Source organism: Giraffa tippelskirchi, chromosome 5 (genome assembly GCF_054371585.1).
Source record: "Giraffa tippelskirchi isolate mGirTip1 chromosome 5, T2T-mGirTip1v1.2.pri, whole genome shotgun sequence".
In the NCBI taxonomy this organism is placed as follows: domain Eukaryota; kingdom Metazoa; phylum Chordata; class Mammalia; order Artiodactyla; family Giraffidae; genus Giraffa; species Giraffa tippelskirchi.
The window spans coordinates 35472378-35497515 of record NC_137279.1 but is presented as its reverse complement, the minus strand read 5'-3'; the positions used below and the strand labels follow the sequence as shown (position 1 = coordinate 35497515).

The 25138-nt window shown below is 60.9% G+C and overlaps 1 protein-coding gene across 2 annotated transcripts; it reads right to left on the bottom strand.

Annotated features, from left to right (window-relative positions):
* Positions 1–1111: 1111 nt before the first annotated feature.
* Positions 1112–24780, bottom strand: TMEM201 (transmembrane protein 201). Of its 2 annotated transcripts, none has more exons than XM_081489342.1 (11): positions 24555–24780; positions 17797–17917; positions 17262–17456; positions 15909–16085; positions 14330–14682; positions 13696–13899; positions 8033–8271; positions 5970–6041; positions 5080–5379; positions 4197–4331; positions 1112–3073 (listed from the first exon to the last, which is right to left on the bottom strand). In XM_081489342.1, exons 1-11 carry the CDS (start codon positions 24665–24667, stop codon positions 2976–2978), a joined length of 2007 nt encoding a protein of 668 aa, XP_081345468.1. In that variant the 5' UTR covers positions 24668–24780; the 3' UTR covers positions 1112–2975. The 2 variants fall into 2 exon arrangements, with proteins under 2 accessions (XP_081345468.1, XP_081345469.1); XM_081489343.1 differs by having other exon boundaries at positions 5080–5325.
* Between the last annotated feature and the right edge of the window lie 358 nt (positions 24781–25138).

Here is a 25138-nt window from a genome sequence, read left to right as displayed (position 1 = left end):
AGGTAGGCCTGCTTCATGAAGTCAAATTGAAGCCCACAGAAATGCAGACTCTGGTCACTGGGCAGCCTGGGCTCAGAACCTGTGCTGGGACACTCAGGAGGCCAGCCCTTGGGGTTCCCACCCAGGCTCCCAGCTCACTGGGGCATCTCCCAGTGCTACGTCAGGGCCCACTGAGGCCGGCATGTGGGCTTGGGTCCACCGGTGAACCTGCGGAGGCTGGTGCCAAATCCACTTGCTGGGAGGATGGCTGGGCCATTCCAAGTGGGCTCGGGGGAAAACAAGGTCTCAGTCACGTGGATGATCCAGGGCCAGGTCAGGGGGCGCTGGCTGGGAGGGGAGAAGAGCCAGCTGAGCCCCTGCTCTCGCTGTTTACCCAGGGCCTCCTATCTCTGCTCCAGTTCACCCTCCTGCCCAGACCCACCCAGGCAGCTGATTGTTGTTCAGTCGCTCAGTCGTGTCTGACTCTTTGCAACCACATGGACTGCAGTACGCCATGCTTCCCTGCCCTTTACCATCTCTCCGAGTTTGCTCAAACTCATGTCCATTGTCAATGATACCATCCAGCCATCTCATCCTCTGTCTACCCCTTCTCCTCCCCCAGACATCTGCCCTCAATCTTTCCCAGCATCAGGGTCTTTTCCAGAGAGTCAGCTCTTCATATCAGATTGCCAAAGTATTGGAGCTTCAGCTTCAGTCCTTCCAACGAATGTTCAGGGTTGATTTCCTTTAGGATTGACTGGTTTGATCTTGCAGTCTAAGGGAGTCTCAAAAGTCTTCTCTTTCAAACCACAGTTAGAAAGCATCAATTCTTTGGTGTTCAGCCTTCTTTATGGTCCAACTCTCAATATTCATACATGACTACTGAAAAGACCATAGCTTTGACTAGATGGACCTTTGTTGACAAAGTAGGTCTCTGCTGATGTCCTGTTCAAATCCCTCAGCCCTTCTGCGAATACACCCACTGGTACCCACCACTCAACACCAGGAGCCTTGGGCCGCTTACCCTGGGCTCTGTATTGAGTGAATATGCCTCCACCCACCCTCCCCCAACACATACACACAACCCTGTCTGGCACCTGAGCAAAGCAAATGAAGACAAGACAGACTGAGGTGTAGTTCAAAGGTTGGTATCTTTTTTGGTTTCCTTTTCTGCTTTTGTAAAGAAAAATAAGGTTGTGTTTGTATTTGAAAGAAAACATAAGTCAGCCCCCTCCTGGCTCAGCCTCTCCCCTGCCCCTGGGGGGGCACTGGGACCACAGGCCCTGGGCAGGAGGGGCCTGGCTGGCCGGGGTGAAAGAAGGGGGCTGGACACTCAGCTGGGGCTTCCTCAGAGCCAAAGAAGAAGGGCATTCGGGAATGGAGTTTGGCTTGGTTAGGCAAAAAGTAAAATTAAAAAGACTCGACACACGTGCCCACTGTACAGATGGGGGCCGAGAGGCATCACTTCCAAGTTGGAACCATCTCTGGCAGTTGGAGTCAGGGACCTGGCGTGGCCCCTGGCCCCCCAATTCCCCGTGTTCCGGGGTGGGGGGCAGGGCAGGAAACAGTAGCTCTCAGGAGTGGGGGAAGTCAGAGCAATCTCCTTCCCCACATGGTAAAAAAAAAAAAAAAAAAAAATTACTAAAAAAGCACCCGAAGCTTAAAAAAACTAAACCTCCCTGGCAGGGAGAATCGGGGGCATCCTGCTTAGGAGCGGAACACCTGACCTGGCAAAAATGTGTAGAAAAATAAAATTAAACTTTATCCCTGAATGACAGAGTGAAGACCCTTCCCCTGCCCTCACGACACTCCCCCTAAGGAGACTTAAGAGTTCACCGAGTGGCACAAATGTGCCGTGCACACGCAGGAGTGTGCACGCATGCATGCCGCCCCACACCTGCGTTCAGAGCCTGGGGCCGTGGCGTAGGGATCCTGACTCCCACAGGCAGTCTTCTCATTCCTCACGGCACTGTGAGGGTCCCTGTGCCCGACTTTTGGGGGCAGGATGGGACTCCAGCCCAAGAGCAGGTGGCTGCGTGGGGGACAAACCCGCAGTATCAGTCAGAAGGGCAGTGGCAGGACCGAGGGATTCGGGGTAGGAAGCAGGCCGGCCACAGTGGCCTGCAGACAGAGGTCACACTGAACCCACTGCTACCGCAGGACGCCTAGAGGAGCCGAATTCACGGCAGGATGGGGGCAGGGGTCCAGGGTCCTCAGAGACCTGTGGGCAGAGGGGCCCAGCAAAGCCCCTGAGGGCAGTGCAAGAGGGAGGGGCCTGGAGACCGGGCGGCCCTGGGTAGTGTTCTCAGGGTGGCTGCGCTGCTGCCTGCGAAGGTCACCAGAGGTAATAAAATGGGGGCAGAGCAGGGAGAAGGGAGCTTGTGGGGGTGCTTAGACTAGTCCAGCTGGGCCCCAGAGACCCAGGAACTCTGAGGAGCCCTGGGCAGGAAACTCACTGCCCACCCGGGAGAGCCAGAGGGCAGGCCTAGCCCACAGCATGGTGCAGGGCAGATGGCGCCGGTCCTCATGGGGGTGTCCACAGGGGCTTTACCTTCCACTTGACCGGGTCAGGGAGTACAGTACAAAGAGGTGATCACAGCCCAGGGGCGGGGGGTCAGGGAGCAGCCCAGCTCCTGCTCCCCTCACAGTAGTAGTGGCATTTCTGCCAGGCAGAGCTGGACGGTAGGGAGAGGACCCCAGGGTCACGCAGCCCCTCCGGGATCTCTGGCTTGGGGATCAGAGTGCCAGCACCAAATGCACAACTGATACCAGCCAAGGAGGAGGGCGAGGAGGAGGGTAGCCCCGAGACCACGCCCAGCCCTGCAGTCTGTTAAGTGTGGAGAAGGACTCCCTCCAGAGGCGAGGTCAAGGGCCCTGGAGAAGAGGGCGGAGGCGGCGGGCCCTCTGGGGGGCCAAGGCCGGCAGTGGTGGAAGCGGCATGCACCTGGGCGCACCCTCCGAGGTTCTCCGGGTGCTGGGAGGCTGCGGACCACGGGTCAGCGCAGGCTCTGGTACAGGTAGGCCGAGGTGAAGAGTGCGTTGGCAGTCAAGCTCACAGCCAGGAGGCCCCGGATCACAGAAGGGCCAAAACGACCTTCCAAGAGAAAAACCGACAGACCAGTGAGCTGAGCGCTGTGGTGTTGAGGCCCCGCCCCTGGGGGGGTGGGCTCCCCTGGGCTGAGGCCCCGACCCCCAGAAGCCTTCCTATCTGAAAAGACCCCAGGAACCTGCTGTCATTCTAAATCCTGACTCTTTTTTTTTTTTGGCACCCTGCGGCTTGTGGGATCGTCTCCGACCACGAACCTGGCCCTCGGCTATGAGAACGCAGAGTCCTAACCACTGGACTGCCAGGGAATTCCCAAGTCCTGACTTCTTGAAGGTGTCTCCCTTCCTGACCCTGCACCACCAGGCAGGTAACTGGCTAGGGCAGTAACACCTGTACCTTGCCAGGGGGACACCAGCTTTACAGCCAGGACAGGAGGAGGCCCCAGACCGGGCCTCAAGGTAATAAGCTGCTGGCTGGGGCTCCCCACCCCAAATTGATGCTGCTGGGTCATGTCCCAGACCCCACCTGATCTGGGGGCGGCCCCCATTTCCAGTCAGCTCAAAATGATTGTTTCAGGAAAATCCTTGCTCAATACACATGGCTTCCACATGCCCTGGAGGTGTGCCAGGACCTGACCACTGGGCTTTACCCAGAACCCCAATTCAGTCTCAGAGCCCACCCCCAGCCTGCAAGCTGAGAAACCTGGATTTGAACCTAGGCAAATCGCTGCCTAGCACGGCCTGTAGCCTCTGCACTGGCCGCCGGTGTGCCCAGGCCAATACCCTCCTGGGGAACTTTCTGGAATGGTGACAGTGTTCTGTACCTGCTGTCCACCTGAGCAGCCGCGGGCCACATGTGGCCTCGGGACACCTGCTATGTGGCTGGTACAGCTGGGAAACCAGATTCTTATTCTGATTACACTGTAACTGTTAGACTTAAGCAGCCACCTGAGGCCAGAGGCCCCTGTGATAGCGCAGGCGCAGACCCTTTGTAACCTGGGCACGTAGATGCTGTCTGCTGAGCCACGGGGGGCCCAGCAGGTGCGGGGGGCATCAAACCACCCTCTGCCACCTGAAGGCCCTTGAGGGGCTGTTCTCTGACTGACAGGAGGGGACAGTGGCTGCAGACCCAAGGCCCTGCCTTCTTTCCGCACATCACATGGGGCACAGACCTCGCCAGCTGGTGGGCTCCTCGGCGCACCCTCGGGTGGTGGTGTCCACCACACAGGAGGACTGGGATGAGTCGTCCTCTTTCTTGATGGAGCGGCTGCTGCAGCTGCTGCCCCCTTCCGGCACTGCCTTCGTGTCTGCAGGGAGAAGGGGCGTTTCAGTGGGAGCTCGGGGCTCACCCCCAGGGACAGACGTGGGCAGCTCCACCTCCAATCCCAGGACAGTCCATGAATGTGGCCGCTGGCCAGCCAGCCTTGCTGGTCCCAACTCGCTTGGCCTGCCCTGGACAGTGGGCGGCCAGCTCCTCACTCAGGTCCTGTCTGCGTAGCTGCCGGGAAGGGAGCTGGCTTTGGGTCAGAAGCCGCAAACTCAAATGCCACTAGGTGTGGAAAACGACGCCACAAGCAGGGCTGTGGAGGGGCAGAGGCTGGGGCAAAGGACCTCAGCCTGCCCTTCTACCTGTCTGACCTGGTGTAGCCAGATCTTCTGATGTCATGAGAGACACAGGAAATCCACAGGTTCATGGGAAACGTCTAGATGTTAAAGGTTGAGGCCTAACTTAAAACGTTCTAGAACGCTTTGTAGAAAAACAGCATTTGAACAAAACAAATCTGCAGCCTGATGCACAGAACAGAGGACCCTCCAAGTCAACTGCAAAAGAAGGAAATAAGAGCAGCCAACTAGGGGCGAGGTCCTGGAGGGTTCAAGGTCACCAGAAGCCAGGCTGGGGGGTGTCTGGACTTGGGAGAGCGGCAGCAGTCAGGTAAGAGCCAGGACAGGCTCCGAGCGACCTCTTGATGGTGTCCCCACCGCTGCACACTGACCGGAGGCCTCCCATGGCCCTCGGGGCTCTCCCACCTCTGGGGCGAGGTCAGAGGGCCGTACCTGCTGTGTGCTTTGTGTCCCGCGCCGGCTGCTTCTGTGGGGCTGGGGGCGACTCGATGGTGTAGAGGCTGCCGTTGTGGGGCGAGTGTTCGTTGGAGCTGCTGGGGGTGTGGGGGGTGTCCCCAGGGGGCGACGGGAATAGTAGCAGCTTCTGCCCCTTCAGGTTGAGCCGGGCCGGGCTGATGAGGGGCCGGCGGTAGCGCAGGGAACCGGCGCTGGAGGCCACCGAGCTGGCCACTGAGGGCGCTGGGGAAGGGACAGGGGAGGAGGGGCAGCTGCCTGACAGCAGAGAGAAGTAATCTGGAGGAAGGCAGAGATGACAACATTGTGAGGGCTCGCTCTGCTTACAGGAGCGCCTATTCTGATCTGTTGCTTTCTCCTCTACTGACCGAGGGAGAAAGGCAAGGCTGGGCCTAGACTGCTGGGCACAGGGGGCCCTGCTGGGAACTGTGGGAGGAGGCACCCAAGGAGGGGAAGAGGATTGCGGAGCCTCAGCGATGCCCTCTCTGCCCCTCTCCAATTTCTGTCCAAAGGCTCTGCTACCTCCTTCAGCTGAGAACAAGGCCTGGGGAGAAAGAAACCCTGGAGACCTGGGGTCAGCTAACCTGGGCCCTGCTCATGTCCAAGTGCCACCTCCATCTGTCACCATTATAAGGACGACGGCACCATAGCTAGTCCTAGAAACTCTGGTGCCCATTTCACAGAAGAAAAAAAATGAGGCACAGCGGTGTCAGGCACTTTGCCCAGGGCTGTACGGCTGTGAGGCTGGGGCTAGGATTTGAACGGCCTGTCTGCCGTCCCGCCCTGCGCACGCTCTGGAAACCCCGGCTCACATGCTGCCTGCCTGAGCCGGGTTCCCATCACTCCCCTTGGCGCTCGGTCCTTCTTACCTGAAACTGAGACCTCCCCGGGTCGGGACACCTGAGATGGAGGGCGGCTCCCGCTGAACAGGTACCCTGAGTCTGGAGACAGAAAGGCAACACAGGTCCCTGGGGAGATGGCCTGTCTCCAACCCCTCCCTGAGGCATGGCTGCTCTGCGTCACCCCACATCCTGCGTCCTCAAGGGCAGGTCCCTGCTTCACAGATAAGGAAACTGGAACCCATGCAGGCCACACGGGAGGCCAGGCCTGGTGCCCGCCCTGTGCCCTTTTCTCCAGCCATCTTGAGTCCCGCTGACAGGTTAGCCGAGGAGGTGCAGGGGAGGGGCCTTCCCGCCGGGCATGAGCTGCAGGGAGCGGGGGCGAGGCCTGCAGCAGGAGCTGCAGAGGCAGGTAGAGCTGGGGAAGACAGATCCTGGACTGCAAGGGCCTCCTGACACCTGAGCCAAGGGCTGGCCCCAGCGATGGCGACTGGGTCCCAGCCCTCACATGTCATTCTGAGACCAACTGGTGCCCCATAGAACCACCCTTGGCCCTTGGGGCAGGGGGCCTCCTGAGCCCTCACCTCAGGCCTCCCAGGGCAACAAGGAGACTGCCTGTGGACACAGGAGGCAGGGGCCATACCATTGCTGTCCGGCAGAGGCTCCAGAGCTTGGGTCCCTGCCCCGACACTGGAGGCTCCGCAGAGAACACCCTTCTATGGATGGGCCCAGCTGCTGGATCCCCAGGTTCCTGAGTCCAGGGCGTTTCTGTCTATTCCGCTCCCCTCTGCCCCAGCTCCAGGGGCTGTTCACAGAGGGCCCCTAGGGCCCGGTCCATCAGCCCCAGGTCTGAGCAGGGCCTGAGCTGCGACTCACCTGCTCAGGGGACTCTGCTGAATAACCATTATCAGACGAGGCCCTTCTCCCAGCAACATGGCTCACGCTGGTTGACACGGAAATACCTGGAGTCCAGATCTTGGTACTACTCAGCGCTCAGTCTGACCCCCGTCAGGCCTCAAGCACTACCCACCGCTTGGCTCACGTTGTGTCCAGCGAGCCATCCCTCCTGCAGTGCGACCCACTTGCTACCTAGGAGGACGCTGGACTGCGAAGGCGAGAAGACGCCTGGGCTCAAACCCCAGGTCTTGGCGGCCACAGCTGCTGAGCAAGTTATGGGGAGAATAGGCCCAGGGGATGTCAGACTGGGTGGGGGGAGCCCCCGCACGGGGGAACTGCTGAGGGGCTTCAGGGAGACACTGCATGTCAGAAACCCCAGCATAACCAAGATGCTGCCCGCGTTCCTGGAGGCCGGATCCTGCCGCACCGCCCTGCCCCTCAGGTCATCCCCCAGAAGATAAAGCAAACCCTGTGGGCACCAGGCAGCCTCCCCAAGTGAGGAGGGTCATTGAAGAAGACCCGGCAGGGCCCCTGGAAAGATCCTGTTGGGGAAGGGGAGGGATGAGTCAAAGCTTCCCGTGGTGGGGACCAGATGCCGGTCCCACCAGGGCTCCATGAACACGACAGGCTTGAACCAAATCCCTGGCCTCTGGACCACAAAGGCTGGGGGGCAAATTTTCCAGCCCCCAGGGTCTCAGGGGCTTCCCAGGTGGCTCAGTGGTAAAGAATTTGCCTGAAAATTGCAGGAGACACAGAAGACCCTGGGTTCTATTCCAGGATGGGGAAGATCCCCAGGAGGAGGAAGTGGCAACCCAGTCCAGTATTCCTGCCTGAAAAACTCCATGGACAGAGGAGTCTGGCGGGTTATGGTCTACGGGGTCACAAAAGAGTCAGACATGACAGAGCACACACATACATACGCACACACAGGATCCCAAAATAGCAATAATAATAATAGTAAGAACTGTGACACCTAAGCACTTTAAATCCATCACCTGGTTTAACCCTCACACAGGGTGGGTTCCACGGTTGGCTTCATTTGTTTTTTGTGGGAAACTGAGGCTCAGAATGGTTAAGCCCCTTGGCGCAGGCAGTTACTGAGTAGACACACCTGGGTCTGACCCCAGTTCCGCCAACTCTACAGCTAGGTGCCCCGAGCCTCGCACTGCCTGCCAATGCCTTTTAGCGCCACTTACCTGCTCGCGTCAGAGAGGGGATGGTTCCCAGTGAGAGGGCTCGGCTGAGGCGGCCGGGCAGCGAGGAGGGGGAGGCCCGGCGGGGGGACCGGAACAGCTGCTGGTTGGTGATCGGCAGGAAACCGGGTGGGGCGGGGACGAACAAAGATGGCGAGGGGCCCGTGATGCTCAGGCTTGGGCAAGGGATGGCTAGGCTGGGGCTGGCGGGGAAGAGGCCGGCGGAGTCTCCTGGGAAGCACCTACGAGAGAGCCCGGGGTGAGGGCGTGGGAGAGAGGAGCAGGTCAGCCCCGGGGGGCTCTGGAGCAGGGCCTCCACCTCGGTGGGCCCCCTCCCTTCCCCCACGGTGCAAGGTGGGGCCCGAGTCGGGGTCCCAGAGGAGGCGTGTGTTAGTTGCAGCAGAAAAGCGGTCCGACCACATTCACGCCATTAGGAGCGGGTGGCTGGGAGGTGCTGGCGTGACCCACCCCTCCCTGCATGCCCCCTCTGATCCCCCTCAGCCTCACAGCAAACTAGGTCTACTACGAGTCTCGGTGTTAAAGTGACACTGTCGCCCTCGCCAACCTCATGCCAACCCTTCACCTCGAAGCAGAAATGCCCAGTCCAGCGCCGGGCGCTCAACTGGGCCACTTCCTGCTTGGTGCCCAGAGCCTCCTCACAGTGGGTGAGCTCGGGGAGCCCCTGCTCCCCCGGGCCTGACCCCGGGAGTCCCCACCGCTGCTGCTCTCTAGTCTCAGACACTGGACACTCCGCTAAAACCCCCCTGGCAGAGCACAGCGGGAGGCAGCCAGGCTTGGGGATCTCCAGGAAGAGGCTCTGGCAGGACGCCAGCCAGACTCCAACTTAGAAAGAGCTGTGAGCGATCGCGAGGCTGTCCGCAGATGGAAGGTGACAGTGTCTCTTTAACTTGAGCACGGTACAGATCACACCACAGGACCCAGTGGCCCCAAGCCAGAATGTCAACCATGCTTCTGATTAAGGCAACTGATTACAGAGGGGGAGGGGGCAGAGGCAGTTAATAAGGGATTAGTCCGCCGTCTGGACGGAGCTGCAGAGGTCCAGCCTTACCTCGGTCCCAAGGGACAACTGAGCCCATGGACAATGTGCCGACGGACGGACAGGTTGGCTCAGGCCCTGCAGCAGAGCCGGGGGCTGGCTAAGGCGCCCACCCCAGCTGCACACCTGGGGTACCACTGGCCAAGCTGTAGTCTACTGATCTCCCTGGTTTTCACCCCTTCCCCTCATTTTAAATAACATCTATGAGGGTGGGTCAGCTGATGCCCACCTGGAGAATCACGTGACCTTTTTACTGCCTTTCTAAGCGCCAGGAGGCTACCTGGACTTCGGAACCAAAGGTGGGCCCAGTGTTTGGGGGACATGGGGAAATCAAGGCCGAGGAACCCATCAAGCAAATCTATAGAGGACTCTGGGCATCTGGCTGGCTGGCTGGCCCCTGGCTGGACATGCTTACATTCCACCCATGGACCTGTTCTGCCTAGGGTGACCCGTACCTCCTTTCCTCCAAAATGCCTGGGGAAGGTTCTGACTCTAAATACAAGACACAGGTTGGTGGTGTCATTTTAGAATTGTGATACCATGCAGCAGGACAGCGACAACCTTGGGGAGTGGTCAGAGGTGGGGGGGACGCTCGGCGCCAAGGGGCAGTGTGAGTGCGCTGGGACCCTTGGCTAACTTGCTCCAGTCACGCACGAAGCCCTGTTCCCCGCACCTGCCCCAGGACCCCTGGCTGTTGTGTGCAGCAGCAGCCTGAGGGCAGGGTGTGTGGGCCACAGTGGGGAGCGGGGGCGGGTGGAGGGTGACCACACACACACACACACACACACACACACACACACACACACACACACACACACACACACACACACACACACACACACACACACACACACACACACACACACACACACACACACACACACACACACACACACACACACACACACACACACACACACACACACACACACACACACACACACACACACACACACACACACACACACACACACACACACACACACACACACACACACACGCCTGGGCCTTTCCAGGGGGCAGCAGCATGTCTGCCTGCACTGGGCTTCCTGTGCTACCCCACTGGGCAGCCCATGGGCTGGGCCAGGCCAGGCGGTGGCCCAAGTACACCCCAAGTAATTGGCAAGCTAAAGCCCAGTCGGGCCATGGGTCTTAGAGGTAGCCGGCTGGGTCTGGCCAGCTCTTTCCTCCCAGATCCTGCTCACACCCGGCGCTGCCCACCTGGCACAGGTGCTTTCCCAATCTCTGATGCGAGTAAACAAGGTGGCGCTGGGGGGGTTGGGGGTGGGGGGACGAGGGGATGGTTCTTCAGTCTGACCCTCTTGTTGGGACATGTGGTGGCATCACTCAACTATCAGATCGTGTGAAGTGTCAGGCGTGAGCCTTTGTCCTGGCTCCACAGAAGACAGTCCCTGGGAGCCTCTGTCAAAGGAGCCTCACCTCCGCCAGGCTCTCGAGTGCTGCACACAGACCGACGCTTCCTCTTAACAACACCCCCCCCCCACAGACCACTTGCGCCCTCGAACTGCATCTCAGAGAAGCGTCCGGCCCCGGAACCCAAGTCTGTGTGCCCGCCGTGATGGAAGGGCTCTGGGGAAAGGGCGGGCAGCTGGCTGCACTGCACCCCGTCTGACACTGAGGGGGCCTTTTGTTCTCCAACCCCATCCTGGCCCAGGCCAGGAGCAGGAGGAGAGAGGGGACGACCTTTAAGGAGCAGCTTATGGAGACAAGGAAATAAACATGCCAGCCGAGGACGGTGGGCCCTGAGCTGCTCGGTGCCCGTGTCGCCAGCTCCCAAACTTGACTCTGGTGGGCAATCCCATCCCTCAAAGCCCCCGCCCCAGGCAAACAAGCCTCTGAAGAAACGAGAAAGAAAAAACAGAAAAGACGTGGTGCCTGACGCCCACCGGTCAAAGCAGGGCCCCGGAGGCATTTATTGAAAATACAGCATCAAAAACACTACATCTAAGGCCGGGAGTTGTGGTTACAGCAATTACAGGGTCACAAGGCAGTCATCCACGTCTACACAACAGAAAGGACGGGACACTTGGTGACAGTCGCAGGCAGAGGGGACACCGGCCTCTCCCAGGAGCTCCTGGGCAAGCATTATGGGGAAGCCTACTTGGCCTGGGGTGGGGGGAGAAGACGGTCCCACGCCCCCACCCCCCATTCTGCTGGTGGTGGTCCCCAGGGGAGGGGAGAGGGGACCAACACACTCCCAGGGAATAAGCCACGGTCCCAGTGGTGCCTGCACTTCCTCAGCTGTCACCAGTAATGTGGGAAGGTGCTGAAATATGCTCCACATAATGGTATTTGAAGGGACAGATGAGTGGTTTTAAAAAATCACACAAACTCTAAAAATGCCAGGAAGCTTTCCTTCGATGAGGTCCATCTCACGACATGAGGGTGTCTTTCCGTCCCCGCCCGCTAGAGGGCAGGAGAGAAGTCTGCTCAGCAGGCTCCCGGCCAGCGTGAGAGCTGGTTACGGTTATTATAAATAATTTAACTTAAATACACGCGTACACACAGATGTCCTGCTTCTACTCAATGCCAAGAAAAGCAGTAATTAGCACCGTGCTGCCAGTTTCCTTGAGAACAAGGGATTCCAGAGACCAGGGGACACACAGCCAACAGACACTGGTTCCCTGCCCGGCTCCTGCCACCCCTCTCCGGGAGGCTGGCTCACGGGGGCGAGGGACAGGCCGGCCACCCTACTCCTCCACCTTGTCGGTGCTCTTCCACCTCACCCTCCACCCAGAGCAAGCTGGGCCCAGCTCCTGACCCACCCAGCTCTCCGCACATGTATCAGGGTGCAGCACCACCCGATACACAGGCGGGTGGGTGGGGTGGCTTCTCAGGACCCCGGGAATGGAAGGATAGCGGGGCTCGGGCCTGAGCTGGCACTCTTCACCCACCCCGTAGGCTCAGTGAGGTGGCGGCCCTTTCCTGTCACCCTCACACATGTGACTGGCTCATGTAGTTCCCCGGGTCCATGCCTGGAGTGGGGTTTGCGCTCACCGTGATGACAGTAGGACACAAGGCCCTGCAGAGGTGCGCAGCCTTGCTCTACCCCCTGCCACGGCCCTGGGAGGCAGCCCCCAGGCTGAGAACGGCCTCCAGAGCATGTCCACACCCACGCCAGCACCCCAGGGCCCTGGAGGGGTCCGGCTCTCATTGTACAGATGGTGCACAGGCGGGGGTGGCGGGGCCTGGCCCAGGGAGGGTGAGGCTGAGGCCCCGTGGACTCTGCGGCTGCCCCACGTGGAGGTGGGAACCAGGAGCCTCCCCAAGGGGCTCCAGAGGCCAGGAGGAGAGTGGACAAGCCAAAGAGGGATAAGGGACAAGGACCTGGTGTCATGGGCCTGCGTGTCCCTTGGGCCCCTTACCTGGTGCTAACTTCGGGCAGTTGGAACTTTTTCTGGGCATCATAATGGAGGTGGGGTTTTGGGAGGAAACTGGGGACATCCTGGCATGGAGGGAGGCGGGCAGGGCCCCACTACCTGCCAGTCAGAGCCACCTCGGCCTGGGAAGCCTGAACCCCAGCCCTGCAGGGAGCGAGTGGAGGGCTTGGCCTTAAGGGTTGGGGTCCTGCCTTTCCAGGGCAGAGCCAGGGGCTTCCCAGGAGAGTGGGCAGAGTGTGTGTGCCCCAGTTACGCTGTCTGGTTCACAGCGGTGCCCAAAAGATAGGAAAGTAAACAGCATATAGATCCCTCCCCCCACCCTCCTGGGCAATCTCCTACCACGGCCTGGCTGTTAAGAGAAACCTACTGACCACGGGAGAAGCACGATTTTCTACCCTCCACCTCCACGTGGGCCTCACCCCACAAACTCATGGTCAAGCCCAGTCTGGGTCTAAGAACTGCACTCTCCATCCCTGGGGAAGGAGGCTGAGGGATAACGGGCTCTCAGACCAGGGAACCCAGCGGGGCAGCCCTGCCTTCTCGTTTCATGAGCTCCTGGGGGGCTGCCTGGACAACAGGTAAGACCAAAAGGACAAACCAGAGAAATGAGGGTGGGACGAGGTAGGGGGCTCTGCTTGGCCCTGACTCAGCAGCACCTGCCTACGCCAAGCAGCCTGAGTGGTCAGGCCATGCGGCAAGGGCCCAGCCTGCAGCCACCGTTGCCAGCCCATGTTAGGGGCTCAGAGACGGGGCAAGGTGAGAGAAGAAGCAGAGAGCAGGCCCGTACCCCTCTTCCAGTGGTGTCAGAGCCAGGAAAGGGGCCATGGCCAGTGTGGTGGTGCCTGAGCTGCCAGCGGAAGCCACGGGGCAGAGGCAGGCAGTATGGGTGCTGCCCTGTTCCAGTCTCAGAGCAATGGCGGTGGGGTCTTTGGCCAGAAAGGTGGCGGCAGTGGTGACCAGCTAGAGAGCATTTGGGGGCGCTGGGTCGGGGGTGGCCTGGTGGAGCCAGAAAGGAATGGAGGGGACCTGACTCCTTAGGGGAAGTGGAGGGGCTGGGCCAGGACCCTAAGGTGGGGGGTGTGGAGTGGGGCGGGAGTGAGGCAGGTAAGAAAGAAGCAAGACAGAGGTGCCCTGTCCGGGCTGCGGGCAAAGCCCGGGGCCTGTTGGTCTGTCTGTCCTCCCCCCGCAGTCACTGCTGCTTCTCTGACCTTCGGGGCCGGAACCTCCGCGGGCCCGTTGCCTTCTTCGTGGCCACGGCTGCTGTGAAGCCCACCAGGCAGCACAGGGACGTGGTGCTGAACTTGAGCGTGTCCAGCCAGCTGGGCGAGGCGGCCTGCAGGTACTGCTCGGCCAGGTGCAGCCCCAGCAGCAGGGTCCACAGGCCGGTGGAAAAGGCGTCAATCCTCCGGAGCCTGTGGGGAGAGTGGGAGTGAGGGTCCAGTGAGGGGGGTGAGACCCTCCCCCCCCCGCCGACCTCCTGCCTTCTCCATTCACCCCGGCCCTGCTCAGAGGAGGGGATCGAGGGCCCGAGCAGAGCGCGGGGCTCTGAATGCCGCTTCCAACACTTCCTCGCCCTATGGCTCTGAGTCAAGTGTTTCTCTGAGCCTCGATGTTCTAGTCTATACAATGGGGCAAGGAAACCTCCTTGAGAGCTGTGGTGAGAGGAAGGGGATGCTGTTTGGTACAGGGTCTGTGCTTGCACAGGAAAGCACAAGACCCTGTGAGCTAGGTCACCACTGCCCGACTGAGGTGAGGAGCCTGGGGTGGGGAGAGGACACAGTGTGGCCCCAGGGCCCCTGACTCCGCTGAGCTTCCTCCCACGTGTCCCTGTCCCTCACACACCTGATGCGGCCGGCCAGCAGCATGGCCAGCAGGCAGGTGAGCAGGCCCAGGGCCACGACGCCCATCTGGTGGCTCTGCCCGAAGGCCCAGGCCTCGCGCAGCTTCTCCGCCGCGTGCTCAGGAAGCAGGCCCAGCAGCTGCTGCCAGCCCTCGGCCCCGGTGGCTGTTCCGTTGTCTGGTGGGGCAGACCCATTGCTACCAGGTAGCCGGGCCAGGGGCAGCGGGGCTCCCGGGGCAAAGGGGTTGCTGGTGCCATAGAGCGCAGTGGTCAGCAGGAAGGCACAAGCCAGGAAGGCGAGGGCCCGGAGCATGATGACCTGGGCTGGGGCTTTCACCGCAGACGCGCAGAAGCTCTAAGGGAGGGAGAGGCAGGTCAGCGAGAGGGCCAGAGCCACCGACAGCCCTCCGGGTGTCCACTCTGTGCACGGGGGTCTGGCCAGGGGCCCCCAGCACTTGTGGAAGAACCAACAGCTCCTGGTGATCAGAGGTGCCCTAAATTCTCACGCACTCGTCTTCGTTTCTGGTTCACCCCTGGGTCCCCTTAATCTGTCTCATTTCTGGGCCTTCACTCCACTGCGAGCTACTGTGGGTGGGGGGGAGACTGTGCTGCCACGTTCTCTACAGTAATCCTTCTGATCTGATGGTGACCTCTTCTTTCAAACACATTTTCCAGTCATTTTCAAGGTATCACAAGAAACTCCTACTATGTGGTTTTAACTAGAATTGTAATGAATATACACACAACTCTGGTCAAAGTTAGAAAATACCTGTTACTAACTTTGTTAACTTAGGCGCATTGCTGTCTCTCTGAAACTATCACGATGTTGTTAATTGGCTATACTCTAACATAAAATAGAAAGTTAAAGAAAAAGAAAAAACAGTTAAGTTGTTCAGTCTGAAAGACAGCGGAGAGGAGGAAAGCAAGGGTCAGTGCAGCTCTCTGTGAAAACGGGTGTGTGGGCCGGTGGTCAGGGGCCTGGCTGCAGACCGGAAATCTCATACCAGCTGGTTGGCCAGACAGCCACCACCAGCTAGGCACCTCTGGGGATGCGGAGTAGGGGGAGAATTTCTTTGGGGAGGATGGTTTTTACTTCTAAATCCACCTGCTCCTATATCACATTTTTTTAATGCCAAGACACTCCAGCATCTGAACACAGTGACAAAAACTAATGATGGTTTTAGCCAGCCGGTCCAAGGTTCAAACCCTGGGGATGCCGCACACTAGGCCCTCCGCAAGCGACTCAACCTCCCTGAGCCTGGTTTCCAGGGCACCTCAGAGAACACCCACTACGACGGCGCTGGAGGAATCCCGAGAGGTGCTGGGAGGTGCCCAGGCTTTGCAGGGCTCTGTAGGCCAGAAAGCCCAGCCACGCATGCAAATGATACATGTTCTCCTCGGGAACCGCCCCCACCCCCACCGCTCCACTCCGGGTTGGGTCACAGGTTGGGAGGCGGCCCCACGGGAAGGTGGCTGCCCCAGGGGAAGGGCCTGGCTCTGAAGAGCTGCCCCCAGTCACTGGCCCATCCCTCTGGGAAGGGGTCTCCTGCACAGACTCGGGGGCTGGGATGCCCCTTGCACCTGCGTGTAGGTCTGGTCGGCCTCCCGGCGCTTGAACTGGTGGCTGAGCAGCAGGGCACGCAGCTGGCGGTTCTGGTGCTTGATGTAGTGCTCCACGGCCGCCTGGCATGGCCGGCACAGCTTGTACATCTGCTCCAGGTGGTGCCGATACACCTCGATCTCCTCGTCGTACCTGCCCTGCGGAGAGGGCACAGGCTCAGGGTCTCGGAGGTTACCGTGTGCAAGTCATCCCTGTTCTGCACCTGCTTCCTCGGGGGCTTGACATGACCAGTGGCCTGGGAAGAGGGGCTGTCCACAGCCTGGGACACAGCAGGGTTCCCAGGGGACCCTCTAGCCAGTTCTGTGGCTGCCAAGGACACACCTCGAGGCCAGAGCCTGGCATGTGGCCCTGCTCAGACCCTGCTCCCGGACTCCGGACACCACCTGGGCTTGAACAGATGGGCCATCCGGAGGTGGGCCTGCCTCCCCACTGAAGCCCAGCGGTCCAGGAAACAGGAGAAAGCCCCTGGCCAGGTCAGGGCCTCGGCAGGAACTGAAGGGCCTCTGCACTTCAGGAACAGCCCAGGAAACGCGAGGCCCACCCTTCCTTCCCCAAGAGATGCAGCACACCCCTCCCTGTTTGCAGAGGAGCCAGACATTTCAGTCTGCAGGGGCAGGAGGGTCCTGGTTTGGTCTCTTGCTAGGAGTGAAGGTACCAGAAACCTGCCCTGGCTGCCCCGTCACACGTGCCTGCCCTCCTCTTGGCAGCCTTCCCAGCTTTCCTCGCCCAGCCCCAGCTCACCTCTGTTTTCCTCCCTTCCCACCTCCCTCCCAGGCTGGGCCTTGGGGAAAGTCAGGGTCTCTGGGCTTCAGCAAACATTTTCTCTTGAGGTCACAGATCCCTAGATTGGGTGAGGAGAGATGGGCTAGATGACAAGGCTGCTGGCCCCCACGTGGACCCAGGAGGCAAAGGCCTGACATCCAGCCTCTGGGCAGCTCCCGCCTCCCCTTGCCCCCCACGAGTCAGGAGCCTCATCCACCCCAGAGCAAACTGCCCGCCAGGTGGTGGGCAAGACGGACTCAAAGGGACACAGACAGGATGGATCCAACAGGGCCCTGAGCTGGAGCCCAAGAACACTGCCTCCCCTTGCCCAGGGACAAATTCCTCTTGACTGGCAGGTGCTCCCAGGCCTGGGGCCCCCACAGCAGTGGCCACAAGACAGGAAGTGTGAGAAGCGCGTGGCTGAGATGGATGAGATCACACACCCAGAATGCGGGCCAGCACGGGGTTCCAGGTGAGGAGGGGGCGCCCCTCCAGAGGACTCCCCTCAGCAGCTCTATCACCTCCAGAAGTGCCCCCAACCCCCCACTCACCTCGTCGCGCGGCGAGAAGGCGGCCAGCTGCTTGATCTTGGTGGTCTGGTGGTGGCTGCACCGCCGGCACAGCAGCACCTGGCTGCTCACCCACTGCGGGGGCTGGGTGGGGGGGCGGGGGCCAGGCGAGCCGCTCACCACGTGGTTGAGGTGCTCCAGGTACTGTGCGGGGATCGGCTTGTTGTAGTCACCATTCTGAGGGAGGAAGACCTGAGTCAGGGGGAGCCCTCCCCACCGGCAGGAGCCTCCCGCCCCCGCGCGCAGGCCGGAGGGAGGCTCCACATGCAGATCCTCCCCCAAGATGGATCGCTAACACTCCCTCTCTTTACATGCACCACAGAAGCTCTTCTTCCAAAGGAACTTCACGGGGAACCCCAACTCAGGTGAGATGCAGAGGCCGAAAAGATCGGGGTCTGAACATAAACCCGCCCATGTCAGTGCCGTGAGTCTGCCCAAGTCACCCTGGCTCCCTAAGCCTGTGCGCTGGTCCTCAGAGGAGGCACTGGTAGGTGGCAGGGGCAGGCGGGGGGCGCACCTCCTGGAAGCCGTTGTACTGCTCGCAGTGGGGGCAGTCCCAGCAGTTGCGGTTCCCGTAGGGCACCACTGTGTCCTGGTTGCAGAACCAACAGTTGACGACGGTGTGTGTTGGCTTCATCCTGTGGATAAGGAAAGAGTGGAGTCTGCGGAAGGACGGGAGACCAGGGAGGGTGGGCGGCAAGCAGGGCAGGGACCCCGGAGCTGGAGGTGCAGGCAGGTGGAGGAAGGAGCGGGGGATACCATGAACCCATCCACGGGACCTGGGCTTATCCTCAGCCAAGCAGGCCAAGCCTCCTTGACCCTGGGGACAGCTGGAGATGCACCAGGAACCCAGGGCCAGCCAGGCTACGGGCTGACAGGGACCTGGCTCTAGGACTGCCCTCCCTCCCTCCCTGCAAGGCCCGCAGACCTGGGCCCATTCCCAGGCTGCGGAAACGGTTCTCCCTGGAGAATTTCCAGATGGAAGGGGCCTCGGTGCTCACAGAAGCCCCAGGAGAGCCAGGGCCCAGGAGACCAAGGGTGGGGACTGCAGACAGCTGCTCAGCCTGGGGCCAGCCCTCCCTGGCATGGGGACAGGACAGGCTGGCCACACGTGTGGTGACAGGTGGGTGTGCAGGATAATCCCGGCCCAGACACTGAGGAATCTGTGCTCAAGTCCCCTCCATCCATCTCCCTGGCTGTTCGGCGGGTGTGTGTTAGGGGGTGGGGGTGAGGGAGGTAAGGACATGGCAATTGCCAGGCAAACCCCTTCAGTCTCAGAAATCTACAACAACAGGTGGCGGCAGCTTGAGCCTGGGGTTCTGGCCTTGCCACTCCTGTCCCCTTGCTTGCCCCCAGAGTCCACCTGCAGCTGTGGGATTGCCGCCTGGGCCTCTGCTGGGATGGGCAGTCATACCACACGTGGACACCCCTGCTGTCCAGAGGATGGCACAGCCCCAAGCTTCTGGGAGCCAGAGTCCCGGCTCTGCCAACCCCTCTTCTCCCAGCCTCAGCATTCGTGTGTTACCAGGGCCCAAAGACACAAGACACGTAAAGGTGCTTTGTAATGCCGGGCGTTGACTCTGTTGCTCCCCTGACTCTGGGGTTGTTGGGGGGCCTGACCCCCTGGGAAGAGAGCTCCTGCTTCTGACACTGAGCTGCCTCCTGGTCTTACCTGTCCATGAACCATGGGCAGGTCACAAGAGTTCTCTGAGCCTCAGTCTTATTACCTGCCATCTGGGGACAAGTGTGGGAAGTGCTTCCAGAGCCCGGCTAACTGCCCAATAAACAGCAGTTTATATGCAGAGGCCACGGGAGGAGAGGAGCAAGCCCAGACAGAGGGCATGGAACCAGACCCTGCAGGGAAGGGTCCCAGGGTCCACAGGGGCACCCTGGCTTGCCCCAGCATCATCGAGCTGGAGGGCGAGGCTCAGAAACAGCAGTGCTGGGCAGCGTGGCCCCGTGGTCACAGTGTGGCCTTCAGGAAAAGTCATTTTTCAATCTGGCCAATGGGGATAGCAACGATCCCTGCTTCAAAAAGGCTGCTGAGGGATCAAGTGAGAGACCTGAGGGAAGTGCTGGGCTGAGCAGGTGGTCAGTAGAGGCATTCTGACAGCCTCACTGGCCTTCAGGCCAAGAGCGGTGGAAGGAGGTGCCTAGCAGTGTGGGAACCCTCTCTGCGGAGAAGCCGCACTGGGCAATTAAGCGTTTGGCTTTCTCTCTGTTAATCTGTAACTGCTTTACAGGCTTCTTTGCAACAGTGCACCGAGGGAAGGTGTGTCCAAAGGGGTGATGAGGCAGGCCCAAACACCTCTCTCCCCTGCTCCCCCAGGTCCTGCTGTCCTCACGATGGGCCCCTCTGCCCCCTCCACCCCAGGTGCCCACCGCACCATGCCCGCCACTGGAGAGATGCCAGCGGAAGAGCTGGCAGCCCACGAATAGAGAAAGACAGGAAGCGAATAAAGACAACCAGTGCTGGGCACCCGTGGTGGGCGATCAGGAACTGAGGTTTCAGGCCTCGGGGCCAAGCACGAAGCCCCTCCCACCCAGAAAGTCATCATTTTCACCCTCAATCTCCAGCTTCATTGCTGGGAAGTGAGCCGGGACTGGAAAGGGGCGGCCGGGAGGGGAGGGGGGATTAGCCCTGGGCCAGCCCAGGTGGCGCTAGTGGTTAAGAACCCGCCTGCCAACGCAGGAGATATAAGAGTCGGGGTTCCATCCCTGGGTCGGGAAGATCCCCTGGAGGAGAGCATGGCAACCCACTCCAGTATTCTTGCCTGGAGAATCCCATGGACAGAGGAACCTGGTGAGCTACAGTCCCTAGGGTCACAAAGAGTCAGACACGACTGAAGCGACTTAGCACGCACACGCTGAGCCAGCAGCTCTGGCTTGGTAATCCCTGTCCTGGGTTGTGGGGGTGAGGGTCTTCTATCACAGACAGAGCAGCTGCCGGCCACCCTGGCCAGATGGGTTCCACCTAGTGGGGTGTCATCCCCCATGGCTCCTCTGGGGAGCGCCCTGAAAGCACTCTCAGGCCTGTGAGTGGCAGACGGACCAGTGATGCCAGGTGTGGATGCCAGCTCTCCAAGGACCAGCGATGCTCCCGCCTGCCCAGAGCTTCACATGCCAGACACGTGGGCGCATGTGACTCACCCTCGCAGGCTGCACTTGACGGCCAACCTTGCAGCTCATAGTCCCCACAGCGGCTGGGCGGCCCTGGCCTGTGGGCCTGCACCCGCCTCTACCGGGCCTGACGTGGGAGCCAGCTCAGCCCCATCCTGCTCCTGCTCAGGCTAATGCCCCCGCCCTGTGGCCCTCCTAACCCCTTGACCCACTTCTCCCCTGAGCCAACAGCCTCCGTCCCCAGCGAAGCTCTGGTCAAACCCCTTGTGGTGGACAAGATGGGAGGGGCCAGGAGAGAGTATCCCCATGACACAGGCAGGAGCGACTTAGATGGGTTGAGGCCAGGCCGCCTCCAGTAGAAGACCAGGCCCCAGAGGATGGGTGGTTGGCATGGAGGCTCTGGAAGGTGCTTGCCCAGCTCCTGCTGCCTGCGTGCTGAGCTCCTGGGCTCTGCTGGGGTCAGGGGAGGCCTGAAGCAGCCAAGGGCAGGACAGGCCCCATGAGAGGAACCAGGGGGCAGCCGTGTGCTCTGGAACCATACCTCCACAGCCCCAAACACACAACAGGAAAAAGATAACACAGGCCCTAATGATGGTATCGCCTCATGAGCCCCAAACGTGCACGTTTAGTCATAGCAACGCTCGTGCCCTGACATCCCACCACGTCCTAACAGGTCAGGTGGGAGCAGGGGGTCAGTTCCAGCCCACCACTCTGAGGGCTGCAGCTCCACGCCCCTTGGCCCTGGCCCCTGCCAGGGGGTGGGCATCAGCTGTGAGCCCAGCACCGTGTGACACAGAGGAGACACTGCGTGGACTCAGTCCTTCTTAAGGGTTGGGGGCGGGGGTCAGGGGCTCAGAGTCTCGGGGAAGCCGATGTGTCGAGCAGTCTCAACCACACCAGGCTTTGCAAAGTCCCCTGAGGGGGACTGGGCACACAGCCTGTGATGTGTGTGCTGGTCCAGCAGGTCTGGAAGATGGTCTCTGACAGTCAGGCTGGTTTCCTCAGGGCTGGAGAGGTCAGCCTCCCGCAGGGTGCCAAGAGGACAACCTCCCAGGTGAGGGATCCCTGCGGGACCCCATGCACTGCCTTGCTTGCTACTCTGTGCCCTGAGTATTGTGCAATCCACCTGCGAGAATCCAAGGGCCTCCTGCAGGGCAGAGGCACCAGCACCAACGGGCCTCCGGGCCGCCCACTCCAGCCTCCAGGGAAAGCACACTTTGGTCCACAGCGGTCCAGCCAACACCAGACAGAAGGCCCGGGTCTGCTCTCGGTGGACGGCCTTGGCTCCTCAGCATGGCCCGGCTGGAGGGGCACAGGCTGGGCTCGCAAGGGGGCTGAGATGCACGAGGCTCCCCACTCCTGACCCGGACACAAGGACAGAACGACTGCATAGGGCAGCTGCGACAGATGCCACAGCAGAGGGCCAACGGGCAGAGCGTCAGCCGTCACCCTCAAGGACGGGCCTGCCGGCCAGCAGGGCCAACGTGCAGATGGCCTTCAAACGGCTGGAACTGCCAGGCAAGGGGGCAGGGACCACCCAGTGTGACTGCAGGGAGCCAGACTGCCTGGTTGCAGAATAGCGTGGTGAGAGGTGTGCAGGAGCCAGGGACCCAGGACGCGTGGCCGAAGCTCCACTCCTTTACCCAGGAGGCTGCACGCTCTCGTCTCCAAACACCAGACAGTGGACAATCCAATAACCATGCCTGGGAGCTCCAGCGGCTGTAAGCAGGCTGTGCCGGCAGAAGACTGACACGATGCCCAGCAGCAGAATCCGGGGGCGGGAGTCTGGGTGAATTGGGCACAGGAAGCCACCAAGACTGCCCGGGTCCAAGGTGAGCAAGCCCAGGGAAGTATAATCTGGGCTTCCACTTGGCCTCTTGGGTGCAGAGCGGCAGCCAAGGTGCTCAGTGAGGACCCAGGGCACAAGGCTTGGTTAGGAGCTGAAGGGTCGTGGTGTCGCTGGGCAGGAAGCCCGATCTCCCCGGCCTCCATTTCCTCATCTGCTGAATGGGGCCACCAGCAGCATGCACTGCCCCCCAGGTCACAGGCAGTCCGGTCAAGAGGACTCCATGGGCAGGAAGCCAGGCTGGCCCTGCCTGAGGCTCTGGGGCCCACAACCCTTCAGAGAAGCAGGCTCTTGCCCCTGCTCCATGGCTAGTCCTCTGTCCCTGTCCTTCTCTGCTGAGCCTGCAAACAACCCCCCAGCCAAGTCCATTTCCAAAAACAACTCTCCTCACACGCCCTCTCCAGGGTCATTTAAAACCCACACTGTGGCCAAAGCCGTTCCTCACTGTCACCGATCTCCTCCCGGAGGGAGAAGGGCTCAGCCTAGGGGCTGGTCTTGCTTCTGAATTGTGACAGTGGCCAATTTATGACCCCAGACAAAAGCCAGCACTCAAGGACAATCTCAGAGCCTCCCGGGAAAGGGTTGTCCTCTCGGCCGATGGGTCCCAGTGCTACACCACGACTCAGGTGTACCACTGGTACCCTTGTGGCTCCCCTCAGAGCAGCTCGCAGGACACTGCACCCAGGTCTCAGGCTCTTGCCTCCGGGAGAGGGAAGGCTGTGGCTGGCAGCCCAAGAGGGGAGAAAGGCCACCCCCAGGAACAGCTGCAGCACAAGATGGAGGCACAGTGGGCATATCCAGTGCAAATCCAGCCACACAATATGGGTGGGGGCCAACAGCCTGGTGGCAGTGCCCAGCCCAGGCTGTCATCTCTGGGCTGGCACTCTTCATTCCATTTCCTGGGAGGCAAACCGGGCTTTGGACACACCTCTGCTGTCAACATTGCTCTGGGAATCTGAGCAAGTGGTGGGCACCTCTGCACCTCAGTACCTTTGTGTATAAAATGACTGGTGTGAACCAGCTGGTCCTGCGAGCCCCTCCAGCTTCCCAAAACTGGGCAGACGCCAGGACACGTTGAGATGTGGGCTGTCAGGGGTCCCGCGAGGCCGCCCCCTCCACAGCCTGCCATTCTGGCTCATCCTGCAGACACAGCTGATGTCCCTCCCACCCCTTCCTCCCCCGGGAAGACTGTGACTCAGTCGCTCTCACGTCTTTTCCCCTTGGGTAAGAAGCGGGACACGGAGGTGGCTAAGGAAGAACAGACAAGCCCTCCAGGTTCAAGTCCCAGCTCCCCCGCCTGCTGTTGACTGGCCGTGGGCAAGTTCCTTCGCATCTCCCACCTAAGAGCTGAGCTTCCAACATCTGCTAAAGCTACAAACCCACCCACCCCGTCTCCAGAATGTTCTCACAACCCCACCTTTTTTCCTGTCCCCTGCGAAGGTGGATCAAGTGGGGAGACAGTGGAGCTGCCCCTGAGGTCCTCCTGAAGTAAGAGGGCCGGTAAGCTTTTATCCCTGACCAGGGAAGCCCATGACAGGCCAGCTCTGCATAGGGGTCAGCAAGGTCTCTGAACCTGGGCCAGGGCAGGGGGCCGCCACTGAACCCAGCCAGCAGGAGCCCAGCGCAGTATTTAAATACCCCTAAAGTATGTCAGGCTTTCCTGCCCTTGGAGGCTGCAGAGTCCAGGGATTAGGGACGCAGGCTCCACGGTCGGCATGCTTCAGCTCACATCCTGACTCGTCTAATTGATAACAATTTTTGCAGCTCTTTTGTCCCTCCGCTTCTCTCGACAGGGCACAGTTGTGACTGAAATGGGCTTATGTGAGATTACAACAACGCCTGAGACAGCGTATGCCGCCCCAGGAACCGCCGGCTAGTACTCAACCTACCCCAACGTGCTCCTGAGGACCAGGGATCAGGGCTCCGGGCGGAAGAGAGCGCGGCCCGACCCCCGCTCGACTCTCCCGCAGGGTTTGGGGGCCCTGCAGATTCTGCGGCTCGGTCTGCACCGGTCTCCGCGGGGGAGGAAGTTCGTATCCCCCACGCGCTCCACATTCCTGGGCTCCCCCAACCCGCTTCTCCGCCGCTTCCCGACAGGAGCCCCAGCCCAGTTTTCTTTCCGGGGGCGGGGCGTGCACGACGGGTCTCGGCGCGGGGGCTCGCGGGCCGGGCCCCACCGCCACGCCGCGGCCTCGCGCCTGAAGGACAAGAAGGCGCCGGGCGGCCCGGCAGCCGGCGCGGGTGGGGGCGGCCGCGGGCGGAGGGCGGGGGCGCGATACTCGCTAGCCGCGTGGGCCGCGCACACTCACCTCCGAGCGATCCGGTAGAGCAGCACGCCGGCGGCGGCGCACGCCGTGACCCCCAGGCCGCCGGCCAGGCCGGCCGTGGGGCAGCTGGCCAGCAGCGCGCTCACTCCCTCCATGGTTCCCGGCGCGAGCGGTGGGCGGTGGCAGGCGGCGGCGGCAGGGCCGAGGGCCGCGGGTAAGACTCGGAGCGACAGCGCGCACCTCCTCCCGCCGTGACCTTCGTCGCTTTGTAGCCGGCGCGGGCCCGCCCCCTGACTCGGCGCGCTCCCGCCGCGCAGCCAATCGGAGCGCGGGGCGAGCCCGGTGGGCGGGGCGCCGGCGGAAGTCGCGGTGCTGGCCCGAGCGCGCCCTCCCGTGGCCGGAGGTGGGAGGTGACGCGGAGCCTGGTCCAGCCCTCTTCTGCTCCCGCCTCTCTCACTGGCGCCTTCCGCAAAAGTCCGCCAACTTCAGCATCTCAAGCTAGTGTCTTTCCCCTGCTTGTCCTGTTTTCCCAATGCCTCGCCAAAGTCGGCCCGTGCACGCGATGCTGTTTTGCGGCAAGTTGGAGCTTCTTAAGCTGCTTCCACTGAAGCCACTCCAATGGTCAA

Coding starts and splice junctions, on each gene's coding strand:
- TMEM201 (XM_081489342.1), bottom strand. CDS start 24,667: ATGGAGGGAGTGAGCGCGCTGCTGGCCAGCTGCCCCACGGCCGGCCTG. Junction 8,272..13,695: donor CGGAGGTTCCGGCCCCGAAG/GTCAGAGAAGCA, acceptor GCTCTCTCGTAG/GTGCTTCCCAGGAGACTCCG. Junction 5,380..5,969: donor CGGGGAGGTCTCAGTTTCAG/GTAAGAAGGACC, acceptor GCCTTCCTCCAG/ATTACTTCTCTCTGCTGTCA.